This window comes from Sinocyclocheilus rhinocerous, unplaced genomic scaffold (assembly GCF_001515625.1).
Source record: "Sinocyclocheilus rhinocerous isolate Xijiao unplaced genomic scaffold, SAMN03320098_v1.1 scaffold5, whole genome shotgun sequence".
Lineage (NCBI taxonomy): Eukaryota > Metazoa > Chordata > Actinopteri > Cypriniformes > Cyprinidae > Sinocyclocheilus > Sinocyclocheilus rhinocerous.
The window spans coordinates 247,381-260,148 of NW_015661874.1; the positions used below are offsets into that span (position 1 = coordinate 247,381).

The window sequence follows — 12,768 nt, forward strand, 5'->3', positions numbered from 1 at the left end:
TATATATACACACATACTGTATATACATATATATACAGTATATACAGTATATAATTTTTTTTTAACAGAAGAAAGTCAGACATACAGTTTTGGAACAACTTGAGGGTGAGTAAATGATTGCAGAATTTTCACTTTTGGGTGAACTTTAACGTGTCAAATTGCTATTTTTTTTGTGATTAATATGTTAGGCAACCTTAAACAACCAATGTTTATTTGGCTCTCTCATAGAATACCATGGTTGTAGTCCCCAAAAAATATAGCTTTTTTACAGTTTTTTTTTTTTGTGTGTGTGTGTAGCTCATTATGTAGGCTCGTTCAAGTAAAAACCAAGCAACTTTAAGATCTGCTCTCCAGTGCTGCTGCATGTCATGCGTAATTATGGCTGTTAATACTGTTGCTCTAATGTCATAAAAGCTATTCGCTGCTTAATTTCTTTCTGATGTGCATCCCTGTTAATTGTTTAATATTCCGTAGATGTTATTCCGCCGGTGATTTCGCATCTACACCTTCAAAGCCTGTGATTCATAAAGCGTGAACAATGCCACATTTTTGTAATCCTCTCGCTTGCCATTTAGCAAATGGATCAAAGGAAATTAGAGCATCCAACTAAACAGAAATCTGCATTTTGATTAATTGAGCTTAGCTTGACTTAGAGGTCCCTCACCCACAGAAGCTCTTCGGAAGAGAATGTCAAATCTGCGAAGCGAGCGGCTTTAGAAGGCACACAGGTGGTGGGATTTCACTCCAACTGAGTTTAATTACTGACCATCCAAACCACCAGCCTAACCTGGATACAGACCCGAGCCACACGCTCCGGCAGATGCCCGATCGCTATCTATGGAAATGATTTGTGCATGCAGCGAAAGTGAACAAGTCCTTTATTTATGGATCCACGTGCACCAGCGTCGTAATGAAATGCAAACTGATTCATTTCATCCTCGACAATGTAGCACTCCAAACACTTAATTACAACTGGATAGAATTTTTATGAGCCTCTATTTCACAGTGTCTGCATCACGCATTCAGAAATATGAGTTATGAGTGAATTTTCGGGTCTTATTCAGGACCTCGGTCTGCTGCCAAATACCCATTTCTAAACGCTTCCCTTAAATTACCCGCATAACGTCGCCTCCTGCGGTAATTATCGTGCGCCAACACCTACTTATGGATGAGATATTGCGCCAAATCTCTTTTGATTGAGGATGAAACTCGATGTCTGATAACCGAGGATGTGTTATGTAGAGAAAGTGATCACAGGTGATGAAGGCTGATGGTTTCGTGTTGGCTTATGTCTCCATATGCTCTTTCTCCTCCCACAGTGAATGAAGGGATGGTCAAGCAGGTCTCCAACTTCTGCCCGGACCCCGGGGAACCAGAGAACGGCAAACGCAATGGCACCAATTACAGGTAGACAGGCTGTTCGCACCAGACACATAGATGCAGTTTTGTTTCAGGAAAATGATGGGGACAGTTGTGATGTCATGCAGTTGTGATAGGATAGCTCATGGATATTAATTATGTCATGCACAAATAGTTTAATATGATCTTTTACTGTTTTGATAGCTTATAAACTGAAGTCTTTAATAGCTTCTTTTGCTCAATTACAAGTTGAAACCGAAATGTAAACAGTAACATTCAAGAATCCAAAATGAATGAAACAACAATTAGCACTGAGTTTATATGTTTGACATACTTTGTTCTCATTACATTACATGTTTAATCTTATAGATTCTATTTTATTTGCTTAAATGTTATTTAAGCAAAATATTAATTGAAATATTTAATATGAAATACATTTTTAATATTAAATTAATTTATATTAAATCAGCAAAAATGACACATTTAATGAAATATTTTCTTTTTTATTGTCCAAGATGAGAATAATTTTTGCTAAATATTAGGATTTATTTATCTATTATTTTTTATTTATTTTTTATAAATATAAATAAATATCATTTTTATTAAATTAGTGAAAAATAATATGAAATTTTATCAATACATATGCAAATATATAATATTTCATTTGCTGAAATATTATTTTTTTTCTAAATATTTATTTAGCAAAAATTATTTAGTTATTTATTAAATATTAATTTAGCAAAAATACTCATGATGTTATTTTTTTCTTGTAGATATACAGTATATACAATATACAGTAAGTGATGAAATGAATATGCATTTAATTTGCTTTAACATTACACATTTAATTTTATATCTACTTTTTTATTTGCTTAAATATTAATATTTTGCAAACTATTAAGTTAAATATATAAATTGTATTAAATTATAAAAAAAACATTTAATGTTATATTTTATTAACATATATGTAAATATATATTTTGCTTGCTTATATTAATGTTTTTTTCTAAATATTTTTTTCTAAAAATTACATTATTTAATATTAGTTTTGCATAAATACCCATGATGTTATATGTTATGTAAAATTTTCTTAAATTAATTTTTTTTTAGCTGCATATTAATTTAGGAAATATAAATTTTAATTTTAATTTAGCAAAGATTTATGCATTTAATATTTTTGTTTTAATGCGTTTAATTTTTCTAATTTGAATAGATTCAATCTTATTGTAAAGTATTACTGATACATATTGACACTGTGAAATTCTGATAACAGTCGCAATGACCATTCAACAAAACATAAAAAAGGAATAAATTACGTAAAGCTATTTTGCAAAGTGGGGACAAAACTGGGAATGGAAACAAAAAGTCATGGGAACATTTCCTCAAGGATCCCTATGCTAAGGTTTTTCAGTAGGAATGAAATCCCTGATTATATTCCTGCCTGACATTTGCTCTGACATGAGGCCGCAGCACGCAGCACTGATCAATCTGTCGGGATGCGTGGGAGGCGCTCGAGGAGAATTCCTTCATTGATTCCCTGGCTTACGTTTGTTCAGCATCGGTGCGACGGTCCATTTCACCTGTGACGGGGACCACGTGCTTCAGGGATCCAAGAGCATCACGTGCCAGAGGGTCGCTGAGGTGTTCGCGGCCTGGAGTGACCACAGACCCGTCTGTAAAGGTTAGACCATTGCCTTCAATAAACCGTCTGAGCAGGATTAGACCAGACATCTGATCTACTGATGTCCCGGGATCCTACAATCCAATACCATTGATTCTTGAGACTGATAACAGCTGAGTTTTAAAATAATATTTCACTCAGATATGAAAATTTACTTCCTGTTGTTCCAAACCTGTATTATTGCCTTCTACAAAAAACCCATTTGTCATTCAACAAAAGTGGATAGTTATCCAATGGTGAACCAATGACGTCCAAACCTTGTGCATTTTCTAGTGCTTTTTTGTTCTTGAGCTTGAGAGTAAATTACTTTTATTATATAAAAAAGCAGCTTGGACATTATGCCTAATCTTTTTTTTTCTTTTTTCGTGGACATGGTGAATAAATGCTGAAAAAAAATCTTCTTTTTGAAGAATCTATTCATTTGTGACCCTGGACCGCAAAACCAGTCATAAGGGTCAATTTTTCGAAAGCTGAATAAATAAGCTTTCCATTGATGTATGGTTTGTTAGGATAGGACAATATTTGGCCGAGATACAACTATTTGAAAATCTGGAATCTGAGGGTGCAAAAAAATCTAAATATTGAGAAAATCACCTTTAAAGTTGTACTTCTGTCCACAAAACCTTTTGTGTGTGTATGTTAGTCTTCTCTAATTCATTATAAATGAGTTCTTCTCTGTATTTCACCCTTTTGCAGTGAAAACATGTGGGATGAACCTCTTGGGCCCTTCAGGAACGTTTACATCGCCTAATTTCCCCATCCAGTATGAGAGTAACTCGCAGTGTGTTTGGATTATCACCGCCAGTAACCCCAATAAGGTACAATAATAACACGCATCGCTCCATATCTGACTCAAACCCAAAGCTTTTTATGAACATGTCAATATCTTATATCTTAAAATGACATATTTAATAAAAAAAAGTAGTTCCAATGTGATTCCATCATTTTTTATTGGTTTACAATACTAACAGTAACTGTAGTAAATAGGGTGTTTTGTTATTTCAAACCATGGTCACTTTTAAAAAATGAATTTACAGTGATTACATTTTTCTTATATGATAAGATTTACTTCTGTTTTCGAGATGCTTTTCTTTAGCGTTGCGCTGTTGGAAGCCTGCCTTTTCTATTTTATTTGCTTAAATATGAGTTTTTTTATATACATATTAATTTAGCAAAACTATTAATTTAAATATAAATGTACTATTAATTTAGCAAAAATATACACATTTAATGTTATTTTCTGTTTTATCTAAATAAATTTTTTAAATGAAAACATCAATAACTTATACTTAAAAAATTACATATTTAATAAACAAAAACAAACAAACAATAAATGAATAAATAAAATAAGAGATGATTTCAACACGATTCTATAATTTTTTACAAATTGTTTTACAATACTAATAGTAGCTGTAGGTGTTTTGGCATTTAAAACCATGGTCAGCTTTTTAAATGCATTTACAGTCATATAATCATTTTAATATGAAATGTTTAAAAATATTAATTTAGCAAAAATAGTAATTTAAAAAATAAACATAATTTCCATTTAGCAAAATTTACAGATTTAATGAAAAAAAAAAAAAAATATATATATATATATATATACCGGTGTATATATATATAATTTTCTTAAATTAAATCAAAGGCTTTTTTATGAATGTCAATATCTTATATCTAAAAATTTAATACAACATGTAGTTCCAAAATTATTCTCTTTTTTTTTAATTGTTTTACAATACTAACAATAGCTGTAATAAATAAGCTGTTTTGATTTTTAAATGATTTTTTTTATTGTTTTTTTTGCTTGTTAAAACCTGCTGTTGCGAGAGATTCCTGATGAGGTATCAGTATCTACATTAGGACTGAAATCGCTCTCCTGACTCTTGTGCCCCGTTGTGCAAGACAGATTAGTCCTCATCAATAAAAACATCATCTTCTTCTACAGCACCTCAAATAATGCAATTCTGATTTAAAAACACTGACAAGATTCTTAACTATTATATGTATGAATGATATGCACTTTACAGTAGTTTTTGTGAGTCAACGGTTTTTCTTTCCATGATCTCTTGCCGCAAACGGCACATTTCAGGTGTTGGTTTTCCATTTTTTTTCATTCCCATTTCATGCCAGGCCATTAACAACCAGCAAATAGCTGATTCGTGTCCTCAATTGCTGCTAAATCTGAGCGTTCCACTGGTGAGAAATGCAAATGAGCCCTAACAAACATAACATTATTACCTCATTTATCTTCGCCCGACGGAATTGCAAAGTTCAAATTTTATTGCGTTTTCCGCAGACCCATTATTAGAGACCCATGGGCAGCTCATTGGCATTATTATTGTGTTAACACAATAAATGAAGTTAATATATGAACTTAAGGGGATGAAGCAGGACTTTCTTATGGTTGCCTGATTGTGTTCATTAGTAAACCACTAATAATATCAGTGTAAGAGCTGTAAGAGATTTTTTTTTTTTGCATATGGATCTCCTGTGCACACATACAGTATATGGATGTTTCTTCAACAGCAAGTGGGTGTTTATACATCATCTCAAAAGTACATTTGTACAATGTATATACTAAATGTACACTAATGTACATTTAAAATAAAATGCCATTTCTCAAATAATGTACTTGGTTTTGAATACATTCTGATTTTTGTTACAAATTGGCTGACTCCTTTGTCTTGCTATAAAGCTAATTGCATAGCTATCATTTTATTTATAAATATTATTCTTTATATCATATAATAGTTTGAAAATGTTTATTGAAAAAAGTTTATTGAAAAATTGTTTTCATGCAATACAGTGCATATTGTAATGGCTTGAAGTGCTCTTTCAAATGTTTCAGAAGTTTAGGGTTTTTAAAGACATTTATACTTTTATTAATACTAAATTGATAAGAACTGGTTGCAAAAACATTTTATCATGTTACAAAAATATTCTTTTAAATACATAAAAAAAATAAATGCTGTTCTTTTTAACTTTCTATTCATCAAAGAATCCTAAACTCCTAAAAAAAAAAAAGAAAAAAGATGATAATCAGAAATGTTTCTTGAGCAGCAAATTAGCATGTTTTCTGAAGGATCATGTGACACTGAAGACTGGAGTAATGATGCTGAAAATTCAGCTTTGCATCACAGAAATAAATTACATTTTAATTTAAAATAAATTCAAATGAAAATCAGTTATTTTAAATCGTAAAAATATTTGAGAATATTACTGTTTTACTGCATTTTTGATCAAATTAATGCAGCATTGGCCATCACATGATCACTGTTTTAAATTAATTTTGAAAATATATTCAGAGAGAAAATGGTCATTTAAAATTTTTATAATATTTCACAATATTGCTGTTTTTGATCAAGTAAAGGATCAAATAAATGCAGCCTTGGGGACATCTTTAAAAAACATTTTAAAAAAATCATACTGACCCCAAACTTTTAAAAATGTAGTGAGGGCATATTGTAATAGTTTGTTTGTCATTCTTTGTTTAGATCAAAGTTTTATGACATATGTGCGAATTCATGTTTCTTTCATATTTTATTCTTCATATTTTAATATTTAAAAGTCTGGTTCTGGGACAACATGAAAGAGAAGTATTTGAAAAGCAGCAAGAAGGCATGGTGAAAACTTTCCAGGACTTTAATGTGACCTTCATTTATCAAAGAGAAGCCAAGTTGAAATCTGTTAGCGTTAATAAAAATCAACCCACGAGACACAGAAGTGTCAGCCGTCGAAGAAGCACCATTATACCTTATGTGCGTGTTTCATTCCTCAGTGTGCCGTAAAAGTGCCAGAAGGCCAGTTTTCATGGTGTCTAACTAAATGTGAGCAGCGGCAGCTCCCCACTGTCTCCAAACGCACACCGGGGGGTGATTATGCAAACAGGACGTTGTTAATGTACAAGTGAGCGTTTGAAATAACACGGAACAAGAGGAGCACGTCTCTCGAATGTTTACTTGCGAACTTGAGCCGCTGATTGAAAGCACTCTCGGAAATTTGTTTTACCCTCAACATTCATTGGACTGTGCAAATGATTTGTTGGGTAATTGATGCATTGCCCCCGCTGAATTTTTCGGTTATAGCGCCTCGGTTCAATGGGGCCGCAGAGGGTACGAGCAAATGTGCTGAAATATACAGGCGACATATGCTGCAGCCGAGTGCTGGCCCCGGTGAGCTCATGAATATCATATTTATTGAGAATAGTGTGTATCATTTATATTTGATGATGTCTGAAGCGCTCTAGTACTGAGAAACTTAATTAAGGCGGTGTGGAATGCACACTACTCATTCTCTGTAACTGAGAGCATATGGAGAAATCCCTCCGGTCAAGGTGCTTCATTGACTCGAGTGGCGTTCCATTACAAAGACTTCTAACGCTAATTCAGTGATTTTGTTCCCATCGCAGGTTATTCAAATCAATTTCGAAGAGTTCGACTTGGAGCTGGGATATGATACGTTGACTGTCGGAGACGGTGGAGAGGTTGGCGACTCGAAAACAATCATACAAGTGTAAGATTCAGAGTTCTACTGAAGTTATGTGTCATGAGTGTTTTCAGTATTGTACTGCAAAAACATTTCACATGTCTTGTTTTCCCAGCCTGGTCTCATGTTTATACGTAGGTATTAATACGTAACATTTACTAGCACAAAACGTACACTTTTGTACGTTTTTATTAATGCTAAAACATACAATTTAGACGTATTTCAACGTTTAAAACGTACAAATCGCTACGTATTTTTAGCTAAAAAACGTAAAAATATTTACGTATCTTTTATATCATCAAGATATTCGTATCAATGCATTTTTATCATTTTATCAATAAGCGATTTAGACCCCTTAACCTACCCTCAAACCTAAACCTACCCATTTTATAGCGACTATGCATTTTTAGCATTTTATTAATACGCAATTTAGATTTTTAGACCCCTTAACCTATCCCCAAACCTTAACCTACCCATATAGAGCGAATATAAAAGGATATAAAACGCAAATGACCGAAATACGCAGGAAAATAACAATTTTAGTAACAATATAGCATTAAAATATTTTTATAGTCGCTAATTCCACTCCTACCTATAAACCTAAACATTTCTGTACAGTATAAGAAAAACATGACAGACAGATGCCATTACAATCATTTATTTATTGCAAAAATGTCAAAAGCAGTACCAAAAGTAATCCAAATGACGATGCGTTGCACCCGCAGTCCTCTCTGGCGGAATACAGTAGGCTGAAAATACGTCAGTATTGTACGTTTTAGTGCCTGTAAAAACGTACGTAAATGTACGTTTTATAGAACCACATTTTACGTAAAATACATACGAATTATCATGAGATCACGTTGGTTTTCCAGAAGCATCTTTAACTCAAGATAAATTTACTTGAGAAACAAAATATGCTTAAGATATGCAAAGTCTATTTAGAAATAAGAACTTAAGACCTTGATCTATATTTCTCCTTACATATCAGCAAATTGTTTATAAACCTCACTAACTTTAATTAAATTCATGCTTGAAATAAGAACAATTTTCCAATGGAGTAAAAAAAACAACGTTTATTCAAGGTCTTAATATCGTATGCAATCTGGTTTCTCAAATAAATGTATCTTGTTTTAAGAATGTTTGGAAAACATGTCAAAATGATTTTTGTAGTCTTGAATAATTAGCATTGACTGCTGACTTGCAGCTAGCATATTTTATAGGGGCAGCATTGCCATTTTTCTCAAATATTATTTTTTTCACTTACCATTTTCTTGCACCAACAAGTCACAATTTAGTTTTACATGACCAATTACCCTGCAAAAACATAATTGAAAGATGTAACAAATAAAAACCATAGCAAACAATCACACAAGCGTAAGATTTCAATGTTATTCTGAAGTTGCATGTCATGAGTGTTTTCTGTAATGTACAGCAAAAAAAAAAAAAATCCTCTCAGTCAGTATTTTATCTTGTTTTCCAGTTACAATATCCAACATCTTTAAATCAAGATAAATTTACTTGAGAAACAAAATATGCTTAAGATATGCAAAGTCTATTTAGATGTAAGAAATGAAGACCTTGAACATTGAATTAAATTGTTTGTAAACTTCATTGAATTGTATTCATGCTTAAAACAAGAACTGTTTGCCAATAGATTGAGAACAATAAACATAATTCAAGGTCTTAATATCTTATGCGATTTGGTTTCTCAAGTAAATGTTTCTTCTTTTAAGGATATTTGTATATTTTAGCTGGAAAACAAGACAATGATTTTTTGTAATCTTGAATAATTAACATTGACCATTAGCTTGCAGCTGGAATATTTTATAGGGACCATAATGTCTCTTTTCTCACATTTTTATTTTTTTCCACAACGTTTTCTTGCACCAACAAGTCTCAATTTAGTTTACTAACCATTTACCATGCACAAACATTATTAAAATGTAAATTCAGGCAATTCACTCATGCGATTTGTGAATAAAATCATTTTATTTCAGACAGACAGAAAATTAGGTGCTGAAGTTAGACAAGTTGTGGCATGCCACTTGTTTCTGGTGTATATCTGCATACTACATTACATTTCTTTTATTTTTGAAAGAACAAAGAAAATCCTGATTTTCTATGTTAAAATGTCCAACTTTAATAGACTCCAGCGGTTATTTTTTTTATTTATTTTTTTATCTTGCATTTTGTTCAGCTTTGCAGCAGTTATCCGTTTCAACAGCATGAAAGCCACAAAACCATAAAAACCGCACAGGCACAAATACTGTATTTTTCTCCCTCACAAACATGTTTATCCATCCACCTCCCCTCACCACCTCTTCTCGCCGTCAGCCGTATGTCTCCAGGTATCTTGGGCAGATACACTTGGTGAAGGTCTGTGCTGCTTTCTGGTGCATTTGCCTGGCTCTGTTCCAGCTGCGATCCATTGAGCACTCACAGAGAGTTCCTCAAGGACAAAAGACACTCACTGGCAGAAGACTAATACATACTGTAAAGCTCAATTAATGCCTTTCTTCGGGTTTGAGTTGGTCAAATTGGTCACGGTCTGTAATAGACATATTAGCATGTACCATTCTGATATGGTGTTTTTGGACCTGTAACATGGTAATACTATGCATTTTGTCATGGTACTATAGGTTTTGGATGCTACCGTGGTGATTTTTGAAGTACCTGACAGTATACCCCAAAGTACAGTCAAATACAAAAAAGTACCATGACATTACTTTGTTTTTGGACATGTACCATGGTAACGGTTACCACTCACGATCCAGAAATAGCACTAGAAAATACTTTAATAATCAAGGAGAAAATAACAGAAGTCATTACACATTCACATAAAAGTATCTGTAAACAAGACCAGACAATGGAACAAAGGAAACTCAGAGCATAAATACACAAGGAGAGTAATCAGGGAGAACAGAAACAGGTGTGTGGGACTAATTAACAGATGAGGAAACTATATAGGAAATTACAGTAGGCCGACAGGAACAGAGTAAACACAGAAAAACTAAAACAAAACAGATTATAATCCTGACAGGTGTATATATATATATATATATATATATTAGGGCTGTCAATCGATAATAAAAAAAAAAAACCTGATTAATCACATCCTTTTTCTGTGATTAATCGCGATTAATCGCACACTTCATGAAATTAAGCATAGACCATTTATCTTGTTTCAAATGTTTATTTTGTCATCATTTGCTATATCCAGCAAAGTAAACCAAAAGATTGAAGGGTGATTCTCAAAACTTTAATTAAATTCATGCTTGAAATAAGAACAATTTTCCAATGGAGTAAAAAAAACAACGTTTATTCAAGGTCTTAATATCGTATGCAATCTGGTTTCTCAAATAAATGTATCTTGTTTTAAGAATGTTTGGAAAACATGTCAAAATGATTTTTGTAGTCTTGAATAATTAGCATTGACTGCTGACTTGCAGCTAGCATATTTTATAGGGGCAGCATTGCCATTTTTCTCAAATATTATTTTTTTCACTTACCATTTTCTTGCACCAACAAGTCACAATTTAGTTTTACATGACCAATTACCCTGCAAAAACATAATTGAAAGATGTAACAAATAAAAACCATAGCAAACAATCACACAAGCGTAAGATTTCAATGTTATTCTGAAGTTGCATGTCATGAGTGTTTTCTGTAATGTACAGCAAAAAAAAAAAAAATCCTCTCAGTCAGTATTTTATCTTGTTTTCCAGTTACAATATCCAACATCTTTAAATCAAGATAAATTTACTTGAGAAACAAAATATGCTTAAGATATGCAAAGTCTATTTAGATGTAAGAAATGAAGACCTTGAACATTGAATTAAATTGTTTGTAAACTTCATTGAATTGTATTCATGCTTAAAACAAGAACTGTTTGCCAATAGATTGAGAACAATAAACATAATTCAAGGTCTTAATATCTTATGCGATTTGGTTTCTCAAGTAAATGTTTCTTCTTTTAAGGATATTTGTATATTTTAGCTGGAAAACAAGACAATGATTTTTTGTAATCTTGAATAATTAACATTGACCATTAGCTTGCAGCTGGAATATTTTATAGGGACCATAATGTCTCTTTTCTCACATTTTTATTTTTTTCCACAACGTTTTCTTGCACCAACAAGTCTCAATTTAGTTTACTAACCATTTACCATGCACAAACATTATTAAAATGTAAATTCAGGCAATTCACTCATGCGATTTGTGAATAAAATCATTTTATTTCAGACAGACAGAAAATTAGGTGCTGAAGTTAGACAAGTTGTGGCATGCCACTTGTTTCTGGTGTATATCTGCATACTACATTACATTTCTTTTATTTTTGAAAGAACAAAGAAAATCCTGATTTTCTATGTTAAATAGTGTATCTTGGGCAGATACACTTGGTGAAGGTCTGTGCTGCTTTCTGGTGCATTTGCCTGGCTCTGTTCCAGCTGCGATCCATTGAGCACTCACAGAGTGTTCCTCAAGGACAAAAGACACTCACTGGCAGAACACTAATACATACTGTAAAGCTCAATTAATGCCTTTCTTCGGGTTTGAGTTGGTCAAATTGGTCACGGTCTGTAATAGACATATTAGCATGTACCATTCTGATATGGTGTTTTTGGACCTGTAACATGGTAATACTATGCATTTTGTCATGGTACTATAGGTTTTGGATGCTACCGTGGTGATTTTTGAAGTACCTGACAGTATACCCCAAAGTACAGTCAAATACAAAAAAGTACCATGACATTACTCTGTTTTTGGACATGTACCATGGTAACGGTTACCACTCACGATCCAGAAATAGCACTAGAAAATACTTTAATAATCAAGGAGAAAATAACAGAAGTCATTACACATTCACATAAAAGTATCTGTAAACAAGACCAGACAATGGAACAAAGGAAACTCAGAGCATAAATACACAAGGAGAGTAATCAGGGAGAACAGAAACAGGTGTGTGGGACTAATTAACAGATGAGGAAACTATATAGGAAATTACAGTAGGCCGACAGGAACAGAGTAAACACAGAAAAACTAAAACAAAACAGATTATAATCCTGACAGGTGTATATATATATATATATATATATATTAGGGCTGTCAATCGATAATAAAAAAAAAAATGATTAATCACCTCCTTTTTCTGTGATTAATTGCGATTAATCGCACACTTCATGACATTAAAGGTGCAGTAGGAGATCTTGGAAAATGCTAACTTTAGCCTGATAGCACTGAAA

The 12,768-nt window shown here is 32.6% G+C and overlaps 1 protein-coding gene across 1 annotated transcript in view; it reads left to right on the forward strand.

Annotated features, from left to right (window-relative positions):
• The window catches only part of LOC107726638 (CUB and sushi domain-containing protein 3-like), a 274,484-nt gene that overhangs the window by 82,672 nt on the left and 179,044 nt on the right, over positions 1 to 12,768 (forward strand). Inside the window, exons 8-11 of the mRNA XM_016536300.1 lie at positions 1,320 to 1,407; positions 2,916 to 3,040; positions 3,737 to 3,858; positions 7,449 to 7,552. Of these exons, the coding sequence (XP_016391786.1) occupies positions 1,320 to 1,407; positions 2,916 to 3,040; positions 3,737 to 3,858; positions 7,449 to 7,552 (439 nt within the window). The remainder of the gene's footprint in view (positions 1 to 1,319; positions 1,408 to 2,915; positions 3,041 to 3,736; positions 3,859 to 7,448; positions 7,553 to 12,768) is intronic.